Here is a 22602-nt window from a genome sequence, read left to right on the forward strand (position 1 = left end):
CATTGTCCCTTGCCTTTCCTGGATCAAATGCTTGACAAACTAGCGGGCCATAGCTACTACTGCTTTTTGGATTGTTATTTTGGGTACCATAAGATCGCCATTGCACCAGAAGACCAATAGAAGACCACCTTCACTTGTCCTTATGGTACTTTTTCCTTTCGAAGAATGCCATTTGGGCTCTGCAACGCTCCTGCTCCCTTTCAACGATGTATGATCGCCATTTTCTTTAACATGGTTGAGAGAAATATTGAGATCTTCATTGATGACTTTTCAGTTTTTGGGTCATCCTTTGATGAGTGTTTGAAGCATCTTGAAGAAGTGTTAGAGTGGTGTGAAGAAGCCAATTTAGTTATGAACTGGGAGAAATTCCATTTTATGGTGCAAGAGGGTATTGTTCTTCATCATAAGGTTTTTAGTAAAGGCATTGAGGTGGATCGAGCTAAAATCTCCATCATTGAAAATCTACCATCACCTGTGTCAGTCAAAGGGGTTCGAAGTTTCCTTTGGCATGTTGGGTTGAACAGACGGTTCATAAAGGATTTTTTGAAGATCTCGAAGCCCCTTTCCACTTTGTTGACGAACGGTGTTGCCTTTGACTTTAACAAAGAGTGCATAATTCTTTTAAGGTACTTAAGGAGAAGTTAACCTCAGCACCGATAGTTGTTTCTCCAAACTGGGATCTTCCATTAGAACTGATGTGTGACGCAAGTGATTATGTGGTGGGAACAGTTTTGGGCCAACGGATTGATAAGGTATTTCTGTCTATTTATTATGCTAGTAGGAATCTTAATGATGCACAATTGAATTATGCTACAATAGAGAAAGAGCTCCTAGCAATTATTTATGCCTTTGACAAGTTTAGACCATACCAGATTGGCAACAAGGTAATTGTTTACACTTACCACTCTGCAATCAAATATTTGATGACTAAGAAAGATGCAAAGCCCCATCTTATCAGATGGGTTTTACTGTTGCAAGAGTTTGACCTGGAGATCCTGGATAAAAAAGGTACTAAGAATTTGGTAGCAGATCACTTGCCAAGACATGAGGTGGAGGAGAGCTAGAATGACAAGGAAGTTCAAATAAATGATCACTTTCCCGATGAGCAGTTATTTGAGGTAGGTGATAGTTTTACAGTGTCGTGGTATGCTGACTATGTGAATTTCTTGGTAGCAAAGGCAACAATTGAAGAAATTTTACTCGGAGGTGAAGCATTACTATTGGGAGGAGCCTATTCTCTATAGGCATTGTGTAGATCAAGTTATTCCTTGTTGTGTGCCTGAGGATGAAATTCACTCAATTCTCACCCATTGCAATGTGGGGGGAATTTTGGAGCATCAAGAATTGCAGCGAAGGTATTGCAAAGCGGGTTCTATTGGACAAGCCTGTTTAAAGATGCCAATTCTTTTATGAAAGCTCGTGATTATTGCCAACATACTAGAAACATATAAGGAGGAATGAAATGCCACTTAATGTGACCTCGAGGTTGAGCTCTTCGATGTTTGGGGCATTGACTTCATGGGCCAAGAATGGTCAAGCTGAAATTTCAAACAGGGAGGTGAAAATTATTGTTGAAAAGACGATGGATAGCTCCAGGAAGAATTGGTCCAAGAAACTAGATGGTGCACTTTTGGCTTATAGGATGGCATTCAAAACTCCAATTGGGATGTCTCCTTATAGGTTGGTCTTTGGAAAAGCATGTCATTGATAAGGTCATTTTTATATTAATATTTTATAAGTTTTTCCATGCTTAGATGGTGTTATGATAGCATTTTTAGTAGTTTCAACTTCGTTTCGTGACTCTACAACATATTTTCTACATTGTATTTTATGATGATAAATCTGACATTTTGATAGCAAGTGTAGTTAAAATGAAGTTTTAAGAGTATTCCAGGCTTTCGGGATTGGAATATTGAAGTGGCGGCAGCGTACAAGCTTTCTAAGGATGAGAAAAGAATAAATTGAAGATAGGTCGCGACCTATAAAATTCAGGTCGTAGCACTTTAAATGGAATTGGTGTTTTAGATATTTTTTTTCCCAGATAGGCCAATGCTCAGTTTTTTCAAGCCGCTGCCTGCATGACCAATTTCTGCACAAATTTTCTTCTAGGCCGCGGCCTGCGACGTCGCTTTAAGATTTTTAATTAATTTTTAATTAGAATTGAATTGGGACTATAAAAGATTATTAGGGTTAATTTTAGAGGAGGTTTTTATTACGGTTTAGGAGAGAAACAGACTCAGAAAGGGCTGGAGACAAGACTACAACACTATTGTTCATCAATCTAATTTCTTTTCTTCCCGTAATCTCTTTAATTTTAATTATAATTATGTTTGTGATTATGATTACTATTATGGAGTAGGTTCTTTTTAGGTTAAGGGTTAATTCAAAACCCAAGACATGAATTCTTGATTATTGATAATGAAGAGTAATCTTTAATTTCACTCAATATTAAATTGTTTCTATTTTTCCAATTGAATGCTATGAATTTTTTTATTTCTTGTTAGGTGGCCAACTAATTAAGGATTTACATTATTCAATTGTCATCTTAGAATTACTACTCATCTAATAGTTTAGGATTCTAATTGTATGTGATAAATTGCAATTGATAGTGATGTCAAAAGAATTATTGATTGTGATGAAAGATACAACCTAGGTTAAATGAATTATATGCTTCATTAATTTATTGCCTAGATTAACTTGTCTCCATAGGACTTAATGCTTTATCTAAGTTAAATAGATTGTATGCTTCATATATTTATTGCTTAGTTAAAAGAGTTAATTATTGAGTGCTTCACCTTGATTACTTATAATAGGGAGACTGGGATAATTGACTACTTCAGCGTTATCTGCAGGGTTAATAGTTTAATTGAGAAATTGGCATAATATTTATTATTAGTGATTAGGAATGATTGTTGAGGGTGAAGATTAACCTTTAACTGTTTCTTAATATCGTAATATCAATCTTTATTTGCTTTCTAGTTTATGTTATTTAATTTTGAGTTAAAAAAGCAAAATCCCCTTCTTTGTTAATTTTTATCTTTTGAATAATAAATTGAATAGTAGTCCCCGTGGGTTCGACCCTTATTTATCACTATACTGAAATAGTCAGTATAAGGAATTAATAAAATCAATAATTAAATTTGATACGGCATACCGTCTGATAACGAATCTGATTCTGACGATCCAGTTCGATCCTATAGAACAATGGCCCAGCAAAGGACATTTAAAGAGTTGGCAATGCCAGATCTTGACCAACAACCGCTTTGCATCCAGTATCCACCTTTGGATGTTAACTTTGAGTTGAATTCGGACCTCTTCAACTCATTTCCTTCTTTCCATGGGCTGCCCGGTGAGGACCCGAATAAACATTTGAAGGAATTTCATATTGTCTGTGGTAGTATGAAACTTGCTGCAGTGACTGTAGAACAAATTAAGCTGCGAGCTTTTCCTTTCTCGCTGAAGGATGGAGGTAAAGAGTGGTTGTACTATCTTCCACCTGGTACTGTTGAAACATGGAATGGTATGAAAACTATGTTCCTGGAGCAATATTTTCCAGCATCTAAAGTTGGAAGCATAAGGAAAGAGATCTTCCGTATAAGACAATATACATGGGAGTCTTTGTATGAATATTGGGAGAGATTTAAGCGGTTGTGTGCTAATCATTAGAGAAGTGAACAACTCCTCATCCAGTACTTTTATGAAGGATTACAATCACTAGACAGGAGTATGATTGATGCAGGCAGTGGGGGTGCACTTGTTGATAAGACTCATGCTGCAGCCAGGAGCTTGATTTCTAATATGGCTGCTGTTGACGGTGAGAACTCGTCAACGAAGTTAAGTTGGAAAAATTATCGAATTGAAATTGCTATTTCGAAAGCTATGAAAACTTGAACAATGACTCAAGAACAATGGAATAACAACAATGGAGAATTCAGTATCTCATTCACACTAATGTCTCTCTTACAGTAAAATTTCCAACCCCCCTTCAGGTGGCCTTGGAATTCAATTTATAGTAGGCTCTAACGGCCTTAGGTACATAGTGGTCCAGGGGACCAAGAGGTACAAATGTACTGTACTAGGGAAGTGGCTTCAGAGGTTGTGGCTGTACATCCCGTACAGGAGCAGGTGTCAGGAGGATGTCTCCACTACTTGTCTGTACCCCTTCCTGAGGCGTGGTAGCAGGCGTGTTGGCGCAGGAGGTAGTGGTGTCGGCTCTGACCTATGGCCGTAGACGTACGGACCACGATCCTCACTGGTACTGGCATCCGTACCTGGTACCTGGTCGTACAAACATGTCTCCTTTGGCTCGCACTAAGCATAGGGACTTTGAAGTGTGAAAAAGGGGATCTTCGGTGTCCGTATTGGCCGTGGCGTTGAGTAGGGGCTTGGGCCCATACACGTTAAGTCATGGGGCGTCGGCCTCCTGAGAAGATTATGGGCTGATGGACCTCCCGGGGCGTGCGCGCGCGGGACCTTGCACGGCCTCGCGCATGGGGCGCCGTAGACGGCCCCGCGGCCCCTCTTGGCCTTGCGCATGGGACGCCGTAGATGGCCTCGCGACCCCCTCGTGGCCTCGCACATGGGGCGCCGTAGACGGCCTCGCGGCCCCTCATGGCCTCGCGCATGGGACGCCTTAGACGGCCTCGCGACCCCCTCATGGCCTCACGCATGGGACGCCGTAGACGGCCTCGCGACCCCCTCTTGGCCTCGCGCATGGGGCGCCGTAGACGGCCTCGCGGCCCCTCATGGCCTCGCGCATGGGACGCCTTAGACGGCCTCGCGACCCCCTCATGGCCTCGCGCATGGAGCGCCTTAGACGGCCTCGCGACCCCCTCTTGGCCTCGCGCATGGGGCGCCGTAGACGGCCTCGTGGCCCCTCATGGCCTCGCGCATGGGACGCCTTAGACGGCCTCGCGACCCCCTCATGGCCTCGCGCATGGGGCGCCGTAGACGGCCTCGCGACCCCCTCTTTGCCTCGCGCATGGGGCGTCGTAGACGGCCTCGCGGCCCCTCATGGCCTCGCGCATGGGACGCCGTAGACGGCCTCGCGACCCCCCATGGCCTCGCGCATGGGACGCCTTAGACGGCCTCGCGACCCCCTCATGGCCTCGCGCATGGGGCGCCTTAGACGGCCTCGCGACCCCCTCTTGGCCTCGCGCATGGGGCGTCGTAGACGGCCTCGCGGCCCCTCATGGCCTCGCGCATGGGACGCCTTAGACGGCCTCGCGACCCCCCATGGCCTCGCGCATGGGACGCCTTAGACGGCCTCGCGACCCCCTCATGGCCTCGCGCATGGGGCGCCTTAGACGGCCTCGCGACCCCCTCATGGCCTCGCGCATGGGACGCCTTAGACGGCCTTATATTTTCTCTTGATGAGATTATGAGCATCAACACTTGCCCCCCCTAGTCTAGGAGAGGGCCTTTAGGTGCTCTTGTAGACTATTCATCTGGGCTCCTATAAATAGGCCGTCATGCATGGCTTAATATTTTACATCTTACCTCCTTGGCTTAGTGGTAGTTAGACCCTTGCTCCTTCCAAGAGGTAAAGGGTTCAACCCCCCACAACCACACTTTCTCTACAATTTCATCACTTTTCCATTTTTCCATCATCATCATTCATTTTTTTTTTATTTTTTTTTATTTTTTTTTTTTAGCTAATTTCTTGGTGTGTACATTTTTGGGCTAACACACTTTTCTGATTAACTCTTGCAGACGCGCATTTTCAACGCTTTGGTGCTTTTCGCCTCCCAACCTTCCTTGGACTCCGACTTCGTTCTTTCAATTGCTTGAGGTATATTTTCTTTTCTTCTCCTGTTTATTTACTTATTTTATCGGATTCAGACCAACAACACTTGGGATGGGGTATGTTAGCCCGAGCTTGTTTTGACCACACGCGCGCCCCTCCTCTTTCTTTTTATACATGTACCTTGTAGTAGTCCATTTAGGGCGTTTGCACCTAGGGGTATTAAGCCTGTTCCTTTGTGTTTTGTAGTCTTCCCCTTGTTTAAACGTGACCCCCTTTTTGCTGTTGGGACGCGGCTTCATGGCCAGTGAGGGCCCGTCCGACATACCCTCGAGGGCTGAGTTTATCGACCTGTCTTCAGATCCTGAGTCCCCTGAGGGCAGCCCTTACCAGGACTATGAGTCTTTGAGGCAGGCCCGCATTCGCCACCTCGAGTGCATGGCTGATCTTAGGCATAAAATTTGGGTGGTAGAGAGCGAAATTGACTCGGTGTCGAGGGGAGACGGAGACCTTCACCCCCGGGCCTTAGCGACCATATAGTGCGTCTTAGGACGGCTCTTTTTTAATTGCGGTGGGAGTTAGAGTTTATGGAGGGACACATTCCGCCAGAACCTCCCACTCCCCCTTCGCCTGATGACGATCACGGGGCTATCAACTCCTCTCCTCAGCCCCTAGTCTCCGTTGATCCTGGCTTAGCGCTTCCGCCATCGCTCCCTCGATGGAAAACCCTTGCTACGAAGAGAAAATGGAGGGTTAAGTGCTCTGCCTCTTCCTCACATGTTTCTTTTGATTTTTCAGATATGTCGAAGGTACGCAGACAGGTGTCCGTCCAGGAAGAAGACGACGCCCCCCTACTGGCGTCCAGCCTAGTGTCCCATATGTCTTCGAACAAACTGAAGACCATCGTGAAGCGCTACCGAACTCCTCCAGAATACGCCCTGCATGTTCCTCAGGAGACCTGCCGGGCCGACCGCCCTGAGAAGGGCTTTGTGGCTTTGAGTGAGCAGATTATGAAGGCGGGTGGCACCGTTCCTCTACACCCGTTCTTTGTGGCGGTTCTCAACTATTTTGATTTGGCCCCTCTCCAACTGTCGCCCAACAGTTGGTTGACTTTAAGTTGCCTCTTTCTTTGGTTCAAGAATAATGAGCAACGCGCCCCGACGGCGCAAGAGGTGCATTCCTTGTACAACCTTATTGGGGTGCACAATTCCAAGGGCTTCTATTACTTGCAGAAGGCCAATAGTGAGCTACCCTTGATAGATGGCTCAGTGTCTAACCCAGGGTCCTGGAAACAGGAGTTTTTCTGGGTACAGGGGCCTCTTTCAGTTCGTGAAGGCTTTCGCGCTGAACCTAGTAAGTATCCAGGTCTTTTTCTTTTTCTTATTAGAACTCACCGTTTTGCACTCTCGCTTGTACTGATATTGGTGCAGTTCTTGCAGGGCAATTTGCTGATCCCTCGGTCATCGGGTCGGAGGCGGAGGCGATAAACAGACTCATTGCAGCAGACCCCGCCCTGAAGAAAGCAGCAGTCCTATTTACCATGACGAATCTCAATCGCCACCAATTGTCTCCGGTCTCTAACCCCAAGTTCCTATGGTCAATCACCGGGTCTAAGAAGGTTGTGGCTACGCCGGCTGGGCCATCACTGCACGAAGATGAGGCTGAGGTGGAGATGGAGGATGCCCCCCTGTCCCCCAGGGGACATCCTCCTCATGACTCCCATGACCAGGACACGGCCTTTCACCCTCTAGGCCCGCAGACCGCGGCAGGATGCTACGCCTCTCCTGGTCGCGGTGGCGGCGATGCCTTCCCTCCAATTCATCATGATCTCGGCATACCGGCTGCTGATTTCGTCGGGCTCGCGGAGCTCCCTGCCGATGCACCAGAGTCTCAATTTTTCTCTTCTGCTGCGCCTCCTCCTGCCTCGGCGAGAGGGTCGTCTGTCCCAGTCCAACCAGATGCTCCTAGCGTGGGGGCAGAGGCTTGGGTGACCAGGATGGCCTCAGTTTATGGGCAGCGTTTCGTTCCAATAGCTGAGAGTCTCCCTGTCTCCGACTGGAGGGGCCTAGGGAACGTGACTCAATCAGACCTCGGGGAGATGCTAAGGCGTGCTGCGGCCTGGGTGAGGCTTTTCACTTTGCGTTGATTAGTATTATGCATAGATGCACCTGTGTTCTTCTTTTTGTTACTTATTGCTGATGCCATTGGTTTTCTTGTGCAGGTCTATATCGTGTCTCTTCGACATGCTGACTCAACTGGCATCCTTTCCGCATCTACCACTGAGAGGGACGGCCTCATAGTCCAGGTCCAGGAGCTCGAAAATGAGCTTAGCGCAACCAAGGTCCAATTGTCAAAAGCCCGGACTAAGTACACCAAGTCGGACTCGAAGAATGAGCAGCTGAAAGCTAAGATCAAGGTGCTGAAGGGCAAGGCTAAGTGTTTGGAGCGCGAGCTCAAGGAGGCCAAGATCGCTGCATCCGGGTCGCATGAGATGGTTGTTCGACAGGGGACTGAAGTTGAGGCCCTTAGGACTGAACTACAGTCGGCTCAGGAGAAAGTCGCTTCCTTGGAGGCGGAGAAGGCTGTAATCGAGCGCAAGTCTATAGACCGGGCTCTTTACAATGTGTGGAAGCAGGATCCCAACTTCGACTTCTCCTCTTTTGGCGAGCAAGCTGTTGCCCGAGCGGCCTGGTGGAGTGCCCACTACAGGAGGCCTTGAACTAGTTTCGCTCCTTTTTTTGTTTTTTTTTTATTTTGTAACGTCATTACTAGTGCTACTTTTCTGTTAGTAACCCTTGTATTGTCTTGAGAACTCCTTTCTTTTTTATGTATGAATACATGTGATGTTGTTGTTTATTTCTTGTTCTACTGCATTTGAGGCCCTTTTATGCCTGTATGACGCGGTTTGGTTGGTTCCCTTCTTTTATTTGTCAGGCTGGAGGTCCTTTGGATCCCATGCGAGAGGGTTCACTGGGACCTCTTTTGGTGCCTCTTGGCGGTTTTTGTAAGGATATTTTGACCCCTTGGGTCTTAGCTATCCTTTTGGGTTTTTCTTGCGCGCGCTTATTATTTCTTTGCGAGAGGCGTCCCTCTCGTCCTTTTGCATAGTACTATTTCGGCAAGGGTCTCTTTTGGGACCCTTTTTGGCTGGGCGGCTTGGTGGCCGCTCCAGACTTATTAGTGTTGTCACTATATATATATTTTTCTTTCGTAAGGCCTTTTGGCCTCCTTGATGTTCACGAGGGTAGCTAATCCTCGTAAACTCAGGGGAGGCCTTGCAAGGTCTTTTTACTACTTTCTATGTTTAGGAACTTCGTCTAGGGCCTCGATATAAGGGGTCCTTCTAGGAACTCCCATTGAACGGTCCTTTTTAGGGCTACGGTCCTTCTCGGGTCCTCCTGATGCATAGGGGGTCGTTTTTAGGCTACTCCTAATCGAGGGCCCTTTTCAAGATCCCTTATCAGAGGGTCTTTTTTAGGAGCCTCTTTTTTAGGAGGGCGAGGGGTCCTTTCCAAGATCCCTTATCAAAGGGTCTTTTTTAGGCCTCCCTTGCTAGCTGTGTTATCGCCCCCTGTCCTGCCCCCCAAGTGTTTGGTGAAATTTATTTCGGCGGACACTTTGGCTGATGCCCTGGTATTGAAGAAAAAATAACACACGAAGAGGCTGACAGTTTTACTTATAATACGTGGTTTCATTCATTATATTCGTAACATAATGGTTTCATACACGTAGTTGCAACGGTACATAGATGATTTTCACATAAAACAAAATAAAATGGCTCACGCCTACTTAGGAGGTTATCTAGGTAACCTCTTTGATTTCTTCCTACCATATCAAGGTAGCGTGCTACACTTGTGCTTTTATCCGTGGGCACGGGCGTCTTACTGGTAGTACTTCCTCAGGTGTTCCGCGTTCCATGCCCGGGGTACGATGGTGTCGTCCATGCGCGCCAGCTTGTAAGTGTTTGGGGGGATGCACTGAGCGACTTGGTAGGGTCCCTCCCAATTTGCCCCCAGCACTCCTGCACCTGGGTCTCGTGTGTTTGGGAGCACCTTCCTCAACACCAGGTCGCCGACTCTGAAAGTTCTCTCTCGCACCCTCGAATTGTAGTACCTTGCGGCGCGTTGCTGGTATACGGCCACCCTCATCTGGGCTTTTTCTCTCTTTTCCTCCAGGAGGTCTAAGCTTTCGGTCAGGGCTGTGTGGTTGGCTTCGTCTTCATACGCCTGCACCCTGTGGGATATGACTCGCATTTCGACTGGGAGCACAGCCTTGCATCCATAGGCCAAGGAGAATGGGGACTCCCCAGTCGTCGTGCGTGGGGTGGTTCTGTAAGCCCACAGCACATTTGGTAGCTCATCTGCCCAGGCTCCTTTCATCTTCTCCAGCTTTGTCTTTAGGTTCTTCTTTAGGACCCTGTTGATGGCCTCCACTTGCCCATTGGCCTGGGGGTGTACCACTGCAGAGAAGCTCCTCCTTATACCTCTTTTCTTACAATATTCGTCGAAGGCTCCTCCTTCAAATTGGGTACCATTGTCGGAAATAATTTTGTAGGGTACCCATACCGGCACACAATGAGTTTGTTGACAAAAGAGATGATGTGCTTAGCGGTTATTTTCACAAGGGGTTCCGCTTCTACCCACTTGGTGAAATAATCTACTGCCACCACCGCGTACTTTGCTCCACCTCTACCTGTAGGAAGAGCGCCGATTAGGTCTATCCCCCAGATGGCGAAGGGCCAGGGGCTGAGCATGCTGGTCAATTCGCTTGGGGGTCTTCGAGGGTAATTGGAGTGCCTCTGGCACTTGTCACATTTCGTGGCAAAGTCCTGCGCGTCTTTCTCCATGGAAGGCCAATAGTATCCTTGTCTTACGGCCTTCCTAGCCGTGGAGGGTCCACTTTCGTGGTTGCCGCAGGGATCTCTTGTAACACCTTCAACGCCTCCTCTCCTTCTACACACCGCAGGAGAGGCATGGAGAATCCTCTTTTGTAAAGGACCCCATCTACCAAGGCGTACCTCGCGGCCTTGTACACCAACCTCCGAGATTCGTTTTTATCCGCAGGCAAGACTCCTTCCTCCAGGTACTTCTTGATTGGCTCGGTCCATGATTTCTTTGGGACGCTGATCATGTGCACATCTACGCCTCCGATGCTGGGCTTTGGCAAGTACTCCACGGGTATTGATTCCAAGACGTCACCATCCTTGGTGGATGCCAGCTTTGCCAGTGCATCGGCATGGGTGTTCTTTTCTCTGGAGATTTGCTCTATAGTATATGCCACCATTCGCCCCAGGTAGCCCTTCACCTTCTCTAAATATGCTGCCATCTTGGGCCCCCTTGCCTGGTACTCCCCCTTTATTTGGCATACCACCAATTGCGAGTCACTGAAAATATGGAGGCGCGTTACTTTCAATTCCTGGGCTAGGCGCAGGCCAGCTAAGAGCGCCTCGTACTCCGCCTCATTATTGGAGGCCTTGAACCCAAACCGGATTGCGCAGTACATTCTGTGTCCCTCGGGCCCAGTCATCATGATGCCCGCTCCTGATCCTCCTTCATTTGACGCCCCATCAACATGCAAACTCCACTTCTCTACATTTCCCAGTTCATCCTCCACAACAGGCTGTGCCCCTCCTTCACTCTGTCCTTCATTCGGCTGATGGGTGAATTCTACTATGAAATCTGCCAGCACCTGCCCATTTATGGAGGTCCTTGGGGTGTAGACAATATCAAACTGACTTAGCTCAATCGACCATTTCATTAGCCTCCCTGAGGTCTCTGGCTTATGTAAGACTTGTCTCAAAGGACTATCCGTTAAGACATCAATCGTGTGCGCATGGAAGTAAGGCTTCAACTTCCTCGACGCCACTACTAGCGCATAGGCCAGTTTTTCGATCTCTGGATACCGGCTCTCTGCGTCCACCAGACGCTTGCTGATATAGTATACGGGCTGTTGTTGCTTCTTCTCTCCCTTAACCAAGGCTGCGCTGATGGCATGCTCCGACACCGCCAAGTATAGGTACAGCTTCTCGCCCTTCTCTGGCTTTGCTAACAGGGGCAGCTTCCCCAGGTGCTCTTTCAACCTGACAAAGGCTTCCTCACATCTTTCATCCCAAGCGAACTTTTTGCTCCCTTTGAGGATGTCAAAGAATGGGAGGCACTTGTCGGTGGACCTCGAGATGAACCTGTTAAGGGCCGCCACCCTTCCTGTTAGGCATTGTACCTCCTTCTTATTCTTCGGCGGGCTCATTTCTATGAGCGCCTTTATCTTGTCGGGGTTGGCCTCGATTCCTCTGGAGTTGACCATGAAGCCCAAGAATTTTCCTGAGGATACCCCGAAGGTGCATTTGGCTGGGTTCAGTTTCATTCGATATTTCCTGAGCGTGTCAAACATCTCACCAAGGTCTTTGTTGAGTTCTGCAGCTATTTTGGTCTTCACCAGCATGTCATCCACATACACTTCCATATTCCTCCCTATCTGATTTGCGAACATTTTATTCACCAGCCTTTGATAGGTGGCTCCCGCGTTTTTGAGCCCGAAGGGCATCACCTTATAACAGTAGAGCCCTTTGTCTGTAATGAATGACGTGTGTTCCTCATCTGCAGGGTTCATTGGGATTTGGTTGTATCCCGAGTAGGCGTCCATAAAACTTAGTAACTCATGCCCCGCTGTTGCGTCTACTAACTGATCTATCCTGGGGAGTGGGAAGCTGTCCTTAGAACAAGCTTTATTCAAATTCGTGAAATCGACGCAAGTCCTCCACTTCCCGTTTGGCTTCGGCACGAGTACTGGGTTTGATACCCACACAGGATAGAAAGACTCACGGATGAACCCGGTGGCCTTCAATTTGTCAACCTCTTCCTTTAACGCTGCGTACCTTGTTGGATCGAGCGCCCGCCTCTTCTGCCTAACGGGCCTTGCTCCTGGGGAGATGTTCAGGTGGTGGCACATTACGCTGGGGTCTATGCCCACCATGTCCTCATGACTCCATGCAAACACGTCCAAATTATCCTTCAAAATTTTTATCAATTCTTCCTTCACGCCACCTTGTAGGCTTCTCCCTATCTTCAATTTCCTTAAAGGCTCCTCCGTCACCGTAGCCTCCTCTACTTCTTCTACCGGTTCTTCTCTTGCCTCATCCACGACCCGAGGGTCCAGCTCCTGCGGACCCCCTGTGGGCATGCTTATCGCCTCGTGTACCACCATGGCCATCGGCTCACGGGGCTTTGCAGGCGTGCGGAGTGAGGTGTTGTAACACTCCCTTGCTTCCTTCTGTTCTTCTTTCATACCTCGCGATCCCTCCTGGGGTCAGGGAGGGCCTCCCTAATACCGTGTTGAAAGCTGATGCGCAATCTACCACAACAAAGTTAGACATAATTGTGGTTTGGCGGGGCTGCTCCCCCATGGTAAGTGTCAACTCAATCATCCCAAGGGGTTGCACTGAATCCCCTGTGAATCCGTATAGTGACGACTGGCAAGGATTTAGGTGACGAATGCCCAGTCCCATTTTTTCCAAAGCCGGGCGATATAGGATGTCCACTGAGCTCCCGTTGTCCACCAGGACTCGATGCACACGCATATTTGCCAACTGGACTGTCAGCACCAGCGGATCATTGTGGGGGAAGTGTACCCCCCGTGCATCTTCCTCAGTGAACGTTATTGAGTCGTTTTCCCCCTTGAAACTCTTCGGGGGTCGCTGTTCTAAACTCATGACACAGGGGGGCGGACTTCGTCGAGCCTCCCTTGCATATTTATCTCGTCCCTTCCGAGAATCTCCTCCAAATCCTGGGCCTCCAAAAATGGTGCGGACCTCCCCTTGTATTTCTGGGGCTCGCTCCTGTGCCTGGGGTGCTCTGGGCTCGTTTTCTGTCCTTTGCCTTTCTTTCTTGACATAACGGCCTAAGTGCCCCCGGCGGATGAGCTCCTCAATTTCCTCTTTCAAGTGGATGCACTCTGCCGTGGTGTGTCCAATGTCTTTGTGGTATTGGCAGTATTTACTGGGGTCCTTCTTGGACCGATCCTTTCTCATTGGTGGGGGCTTCTTGAAGGGCACTCGATCTTCGTTGGTGACGTAAATATGCTCCCTGGTGTCAGTGAGGTTCGTATAGTAAGTATAGGTCGCTGGCCTATGATCACCCCCTCGTTTGGTTTTCCTCTGCTGGTCATCTCTCGACCCCTCATACGTCCTCTTCTTCTTAACTATATTCGGCCCATCGTTAATTGGGGGCTTTGCATGGGACTCCTCCTTTCCGGCCTTCAGGTTTGCGTGGCCATCCTCCACACGGATGTACTTCTGTGATCTTTCATAGAAGTCGTCCAAGTCGGTGACTTCCCTCTTCAGCATGTTGTCCCACAACTTGCTCCCTGGGAGTACCCCAGCAGTAATGGCCATTTTTAACTCCCGGCGCGTCAGGCTCCCCACTTTCGCGGCCTCCATATTGAACCGGTGAATGTAGCTTTTTAGGCTCTCCTTTTCCCCTTGCTTCACGTTGGCTAAGCTGGTGCCTGGCATCGTGTAGTCCCGCACGGCATGGTGCTGCTGGAGGAACTCGTCAGAGAACTACTGCCAGGACCTGATGGACCCCGGCCTTAGCCTTTTGAACCATTTGTAGGCGGGTCCTTTCAGAGTAACAGCGAAACAATGGCACCTGGCACCACTTCCAATCCCCCTCAATTTCATGAGATCGTTAAACGCATCCAAGTGGTACTTTGGATCCGTGCTCCCTTCGTAAGGGGTCATGTTGGGCTCCTTAAAATTGGCAGGGAGCCGGATTGCCTGAATTTCTCGCACAAAGGGTGACTCGTGGTCGAATTCTTCCTCAAAGGCCTGGCCACCCGACGCGGTGACAATCTTGCTCCGCAAGCTCCGCATCTCTGTGTCTAAGTCTTGCCTCCTTTTGCTGAGGGAGTCTCTTAGAGTGGACGGGCTAAGACCTGCCTTTCCCTTGCCTTCTCGAGGCGCCTCAGGGGGTGTGGTCCCTTTGCCTGCCCTTTTCCTGTTGATCTCCTCCTGCAAGTCTGGGGGCGTTCTTTTGGAGGTGACCTCATCCTCGCGTCGAGGGGCAGCAGTGGTTCTCGGCGTTGGCTTTTGGGCCTGCTTAGGCGGTTCGGGGTGATCACGTTGCTTCGTGCGGGGGGTGTTGCTAGTCGAGTGTCGGGTTCTTCCATCATCTACTGGCACAGTGGTCTCCACCCCACCCTTGCCCTTCTCCTTTCCCTTGGGCAAGGTTATGCTGGATTTACCCTGCAGTAGGCCGTTAAGGACCTCTTGCATGTTCTCCAAGGTAGTTTCTAACCTTTGGTTTTTACGGTGGAGCTCACGTATCTCCTCTTCGTAAAATCGGGACTTTGAACTCGAGCTCACGGAGTGGACCCGGGGGTGTTTGTCTGGCCTATGGGTAGAAGGGCCCGGGTCTTGCCGGCCGGAGTTCGGTGCCCGCGGTGGTTTCGGAGGAGGGAACTCATCAGCGTGCACCAGTGGTGCTCTGGGAGGACTCCCCCCAGGTGGAGCAGCCGGTGACGAGGCCCCCCAGTCTCCTCCTTGAACCTCAGGGTCTTTCGAGGGCTCCACGTCCCTGGGTGGAGGAGCGTCCTTCATGGAGGCCTTCAGCTGGACTCCGTTTAAGTGAACTTCGACCTCCTGCGTCTCCCTTAGTCGCTTCGAGCGTCTCGGCATCTTCTTCTTGTCGGAAATAATGGTGGAACAGTAGCTTAAAACTAACGTTCCCACAGACGGCGCCAAACTGTTGACGGTGAGAACTCGTCAACGAAGTTAAGTTGGAAAAATTATCGAATTGAAATTGCTATTTCGAAAGCTATGAAAACTTGAACAATGACTCAAGAACAATGGAATAACAACAATGGAGAATTCAGTATCTCATTCACACTAATGTCTCTGTTACAGTAAAATTTCCAACCCCCCTTCAGGTGGCCTTGGAATTCAATTTATAGTAGGCTCTAACGGCCTTAGGTACATAGTGGTCCAGGGGACCAAGAGGTACAAACGTACTGTACTAGGGAAGTGGCTTCAGAGGTTGTGGCTGTACATCCCGTACAGGAGCAGGTGTCAGGAGGATATCTCCACTACTTGTCTGTACCCCTTCCTGAGGCGTGGTAGCAGGCGTGTTGGCGCAGGAGGTAGTGGTGTCGGCTCTGACCTATGGCCGTAGACGTACGGACAACGATCCTCACTGGTACTGGCATCCGTACCTGGTACCTGGTCGTACAAACATGTCTCCTTTGGCTCGCACTAAGCATAGGGACTTTGAAGTGTGAAAAAGGGGATCTTCGGTTTCCGTATTGGCCGTGGCGTTGAGTAGGGGTCTTGGGCCCATACACGTTAAGTCATGGGGCGTCGGCCTCCTGAGAAGATTATGGGCTGATGGACCTCCCGGGGCGTGCGCGCGCGGGACCTTGCACGGCCTCGCGCATGAGGCGCCGTAGACGGCCCCGCGGCCCCTCTTGGCCTTGCGCATGGGACGCCGTAGACGGCCTCGCGACCCCCTCGTGGCCTCGCGCATGGGGCGCCGTAGACGGCCTCGCGGCCCCTCATGGCCTCGCGCATGGGACGCCTTAGACGGCCTCGCGACCCCCTCATGGCCTCGCGCATGGGACGCCGTAGACGGCCTCGCGACCCCCTCTTGGCCTCGCGCATGGGGCGCCGTAGACGGCCTCGCGGCCCCTCATGGCCTCGCGCATGGGACGCCTTAGACGGCCTCGCGCCCCCCTCATGGCCTCGCGCATGGGACGCCTTAGACGGCCTCGCGCCCCCCTCATGGCCTCGCGCATGGGGCACCTTAGACGGCCTCGCGACCCCCTCTTGGCCTCGCGCATGGGGCGCCGTAGACGGCCTCGCGGCCCCTCATGGCCTCGCGCATGGGACGCCTTAGACCGCCTCGCGACCCCCTGATGGTCGCGCGCATGGGGCGCCTTAGACGGCCTCGCGACCCCCTCTTGGCCTCGCGCATGGGGCGTCGTAGACGGCCTCGCGGCCCCTCATGGCCTCGCGCATGGGACGCCTTAGACGGCCTCGCGACCCCCCATGGCCTCGCGCATGGGACGCCTTAGACGGCCTCGCGACCCCCTCATGGCCTCGCGCATGGGGCGCCTTAGACGGCCTCGCGACCCCCTCTTGGCCTCGCGCATGGGGCGTCGTAGACGGCCTCGCGGCCCCTCATGGCCTCGCGCATGGGACGCCTTAGACGGCCTCGCGACCCCCCATGGCCTCGCGCATGGGACGCCTTAGACGGCCTCGCGACCCCCTCATGGCCTCGCGCATGGGGCGCCTTAGACGGCCTCGCGACCCCCTCATGGCCTCGCGCATGGGACGCCTTAGACGGCCTTATATTTTCTCTTGATGAGATTATGAGCATCAACAGCTGCCAACTCAAAATAGTTTGGCATTCGCCAAGATCCTATTCCACCACCAACGTCAGCTAATGAAGTGAGCACTTCTAATGCTAATCAGCTTGGTCAACAATTGGCTCAATTAACTGTAGTGGTACAACAACTTGCTTTAGGCCAACAGGTGTGGCCATGTGGAATCTGTCAGGTTGTGTGGCATGTTACTGATACTTGCCCTACTTTATTCGAGGAAGAAACTGAGTTTGTTAAAGTTGTAGGAAATTTCTCTGGTCAACTACGTCAAATGTACTATGAACCATTTTCACAAATTTATAATCCTGGCTGGCGTGATCATCCAAATCTTCGTTACAGGAGTCAACAAAAAGTTGCTCCATAGTCTACATCTACGAGACTACCTAATTCCACTTTTCAACAGCGGTCTCAACAAAATTTTGCACCTAGACCATCACAAGAACCGCAAGTTGCTCCATCACCTAGTGCCAAACCTTCCACTAAAGATTTAATCAATGCAATTGCTACAATATATGTTTTAGTTTCAGCAAACTACCCAAGCCTTCATCAAAAGTTTGGAGAATCAAGTGGGACAACTAGCAGCATCATATAACAGGTTGGAAGCATCTTTCTAATAAATTGCCTTCACAACCTGAGAGGAATCCCAAGGAGAATGTAAGTGAGATAACACTATAAAGTGGTATACAATATGAGCCACCCACACAACCTTCATCGCCAGCTCCAGTGCAAAAGCAAGTAGTAGACAACTCCATCCAAGATGAACCATCGATGCAGAAAAAGTCACATAAACCAACTATGCCAACCTATGTCCCTCATCTGCCTTTTCCAAGCAGATTGAAAATGTTTAAGAAAGAGGAAGCTAACAAGGAAATTCTTGAGACTTTTCGCAAAGTTGAGGTAAACATTCCATTACTTGATGCAATTAAACAAGTGCCATGTTATGCTAAATTTTTGAAAGAGTTGTGCACTAATAAGTATAAGTTGAGGGGTAATGAAAAAGTAAGTGTGGGGGAGAACGTCTCTGATGTTCTCCAAAAGAAGTTGCCACCAAAATGCAAGGATCCTGGAACTTTTACAATTCCTTGTATGATTGGGAATAAAAGGATTGAGCGGTGTATGGTAGATTTAGTAGCATCGATTAATGTCATGTCATATTCATCATATGCTTCTTTAAATCTTAGGCCACTAAAGGAGACAGGAGTTATTGATCAGCTGGTAGATCTCACTAATGTTTATCCTTTAGGGGTAGTTGAAGATGTGATGGTAAAGGTTGATGGGGGACTTGTCTTTCCAGCAGATTTCTATATACTTAAAATGGGGGATGCATCAATACCCAATCCGACACTAGTTTTGTTTGGGAGGTTATTCTTGATGACAACAAATACAAAGCTAGATGTTAGAGTAGGAACACTGACAATGGAATTTGATGGTGAAGTTATCAAATTCAATGTGTTTGATTCTCCTGGTAAGATCAAAGGGAAGGAGACTTCATTGAAATACCCAACATAAAGATCTTGAGAGTAGCATTCAGTCGAGCTAATGATGTTAAACAAAGCGTACTTGAGGGAGTTTTCTTTTCCTTATCTTTCATTTTATTTTTACTGAGGAGAGTGTATTGTTTAAGTGTGGGGGAAGGGAACAATTTCATTTTGTCTGTTGTTGGTTTTATATTTTTCTGTTATTTCTTCTGTTTTCGTATTTTTTTCATTTTTTTTATTTGTTTGTGTGTTTTCTTGTGTTGGTCTTGTTAAAAGCATTGGTCGATGATGAAACTTTGAATTATGCTTAATGTAATGTTAGACAATGAGGAATTTTGTATGATTTGTGTGCTTGACTCCTATGTGAATTGCTATTTTGATTTATGTTGTTATTCACTCTATGCACGATTGAATTCACTACTTCAATGTATTGGAAAAGATTTATGCTTGTTGAAATATATATATATTTGAAGTCCCAACCACTATAGAAATCATTGATCAATTGTTTGAGGCGAAATCATAAGTACACATGATTAGGAAGATGATTAAGGCAGTTCTTTGGATCGTTTGAGCCGTTCAAGCCAACCTATTATATGATAATCCCTAGTTTCCCATATTTGAGCCATGACTACTGTGTCTTTTCTTCTATCAACTAAAATTTTTGACCCTATACCTCCTTGAAAAATATTTCTTTTTGTAACCCATTGCACAATGGTTATATATATATGATTTTTTATCTTGTGGATGGTTTGTTAAAAAAAAAAGGGAAATACTTATGGGTTATTTGTTTGGTTGTAATTTGTGTATGATCTCTATTTTTCTCCTTGGAATATTAAAAAAAAACAAAAGAAAAAAAATGATTTGCAATGAAAAAAAATTCTTATATGCAAATTTTGCAAAAGTATAAGTGTGGGGGAAATAGTGAGATCATTATGGAAAGAAATGTAAGAAAAATATAGATATTTCTTGAATTGTATGGGAAATTTGGGGCAAGTTCAAAGAATGGAATTGATGTATGCTATGGTGTGATTTGAGCTTAAATGTATCTTTCTCAACCACCCTTCACCTTAGGCTTACATTACAAGCCCATAAAGACATTTTGATTTTTGATCATTGTGTGTTTATATTAGTGGAGAATGATTGGTTAATGTCTATGGAGTGGATGCTTTGTATTGAAAAACATTTAGGGACTGATTTAAAAGAAAATGATTTGGAAAGTATGGATTAAATTTGATGCATTTGAGTTGGTGTTGTGATTAAGTGCTTAGTAAATTATTTTTGAAAATCAAATGGTAAATACATATGGAGTTGAAATTCTAAAGAGTATAAAAATCTGAATTGTTTTGGCATTACTTATTTGTGTGATTCTCATAGACATTCAAGCTTTTAACAAGACCTTTGTTTAGTGAGTCTAGATTAGTTTGTTTTATTTTCATTTTTAGTTTTGTTATTTTAATGTTTTGCTAAGGGACTAGCAATATTCAAGTGTGGGGGAATTTGATAAGGTCATTTTTATATTAATAGTTGATAAGTTTTCCCATGCTTAGATGGTGTTATGATAGCATATTTAGTAGTTTTAACTTAGTTTCGTGACTCTACAACATATTTTCTACATTGCATTTTACGATGATAAATCTGACATTTTGATGGCAAGTGTAGTTAAAATGAAGTTTTAGGAGTATTCTAGGCTTTTGGGATTGAAATATTGAAGTGGTGGTAGCGTACAAGCTTTCTAAGGTTGAGAAAAGAATAAATTGAAGATAGGCCACGACCTATAAAATTCAAGCCGCGACACTTTAAATGGAATTGGCGTTTCAGATTTTTTTTTCCCAGATAGGCCGCTGTTCAATTTTTTCAGGCCATTGCCTGCGTGACCAATTTTTGCACAGATTTTGTTCTAGGCCGCGGCACGCATTTTCCAGGCCGCAGCCTGCGATGTCGTTTTCAGATTTTTAATTACTTTTTAATTAGAATTGAATTGAGACTATAAAAGATTATTAGGGTTAATTTTAGAGGAGGTTTTTATTACGTTTTAGGAGAGAAAAGGACTTAGAAAGGGCTGGAGACAACACTACAACACTATTGTTCATCAATCTAATTTCTTTTCTTCCCTTAATCTCTTTAATTTTAATTATAATTATGTTTGTGATTATGATTAATATTATGGAGTAGGTTCTTTTTAGGTTAAGGGTTAATTCAAAACCCAAGACATGAATTCTTGATTATTGATAAAAAGTAGTATTCTTTAATTTCTCTCAATATTAAACTGATTTTATTTTTCCAATTGAATGCTATGAATTTTGTGATTTCTAGTTATGTGCCCAACTAATCAAGGTTTTACATTATTCAATTGTCATCTTAGAATTACTACTCACCTAATAGTTTAGGATTCTATGTGTATGTGATAAATTGCAATTGATAGTGATGTTAAAAGAATTATTTATTGTGATGAAAGATACAACCTAGGTTAAATGAATTATATGCTTCATTAATTTATTGCCTAGATTAACTTGTCTCCATAGGACTTAATACTTTATCTAAGTTAAATAGATTGTATGCTTCATAGATTTATTGCTTAGTTAAAAGAGTTAATTATTGAGTGCTTCACCTTAATTACTTATAATAGGGAGACTGAGATAATTGACTACTTCAGCGTTATCTGCAGAGTTAATAGTTTAATTGAGAAATTGGAATAATATTTATTATTAGTGATTAGGAATGATTTTTGAGGGTGAAGATTAACCTTTAATTGTTTCTTAATATCGTAATATCAATCTTTATTTGCTTTCTAGCTTATGTTATTTAATTTTTAGTTAAAAAATCAAAATCCCCTTCTTTCTTAATTTTTATCTTTTGAATAATAAATTGAATAGTAGTCCTCGTGGGTTCGACCCTTATTTATCACTATACTGAAATAGTTGGTATAAGGAATTAGTAAAATCAATAATTAAATTTGATACGGCATACGACACCCCTTAGTCATTTTCCAGTTGAGTTGGAATATCAGGCTTATTGAGAAATGAAGAAGTTGAATTTTGATGAAAAAGTTGCTGGATACAATAGGCTACTCCAACTAAATGAGCTTGATGAGTTCCGTAATGAAGGCTATGAGAATGCAAAGATCTACAAGGAATGCACCAAGGCATGGCACAACAAGAACTCGATCATAAAAGAGTTCCAACCTGGGCAACATGTACTTCTCTTCAATTCAAGGTTGAGACTCTTTCCAGGCAATTTAAAATCTAGGTGGTCTAGTCCCTATACTATGGTGAAGGTGTTCCTATACAGAATTGTTGAAGTGTTAGGCAAGAATGGCTCATCGTTTAAAGAAAATGGTCAACAATTGAAGCAATACTTGGGTGGTCCAATAGACCAAGCCAAGTCAGTGATCCTCTTGAAGCCCCTCTGAAGAGGAGTTTAGCATCAGGCTAAATGACGCTAACGAAAGCACCTTTGGGAGGCATCCCATACTTTTTAGTTACTTTCTTTACTTTTTTCCTAGTTGGAAAAATTTTTAAGTTTAATTTTTGCACTTGTAATTTTTGAATTTTTGGATGATTTTTGTAAATAGGGAATCATGGAAAGTGTGAAAACTAAAAAAAAATGACAAAACGGTAAGTAGAATTTTTTTTGTTAAGGGCCGCAACACGGCCTTGTGGTGCCGCGGCTAGGCTCTTTATAGAACTGAAGGATTTTCGGCAAAGAGAGGCGGGCCGCGACGCTCAAACTCAGAATTCCCCAGATATTGAGGCGGGCCACAGCAAAGATCGATAGGGCTGCGACCCCTGAAATCAAAATTCCCCGGATATTTGAAGCGAGATCGCACTACTGCTTTAAAGAAAAAATCCTAAAAATATTTCACTTCTTCACTTTGAATCTTTTCCCTCTTCTCCATGCCTCTGAATCCATCTTCCTAAACACAACTTTCAGCCATCATTCTAACCTTTTCCATTAAATCACCACTTCAAAGCTATTATCCATCCATATTTTCCCAAACTTACCGTCAAA

At 46.4% G+C, this 22602-nt stretch overlaps 1 protein-coding gene across 1 annotated transcript; it reads left to right on the forward strand.

Moving 5' to 3' along the window:
• Positions 1-21613: 21613 nt before the first annotated feature.
• Positions 21614-22003, forward strand: LOC133806338 (uncharacterized). The gene has a single exon (XM_062244453.1). It carries the CDS (start codon positions 21614-21616, stop codon positions 22001-22003), a length of 390 nt encoding a protein of 129 aa, XP_062100437.1.
• Positions 22004-22602: the final 599 nt, after the last annotated feature.

This window comes from Humulus lupulus, chromosome X (assembly GCF_963169125.1).
Source record: "Humulus lupulus chromosome X, drHumLupu1.1, whole genome shotgun sequence".
Taxonomy (NCBI): Eukaryota; Viridiplantae; Streptophyta; class Magnoliopsida; order Rosales; family Cannabaceae; genus Humulus; species Humulus lupulus.

Excerpts from the sequence above, each read along its gene's own strand:
- LOC133806338 (XM_062244453.1), top strand. The coding sequence starts at position 21,614 with ATGAAGAAGTTGAATTTTGATGAAAAAGTTGCTGGATACAATAGGCTA.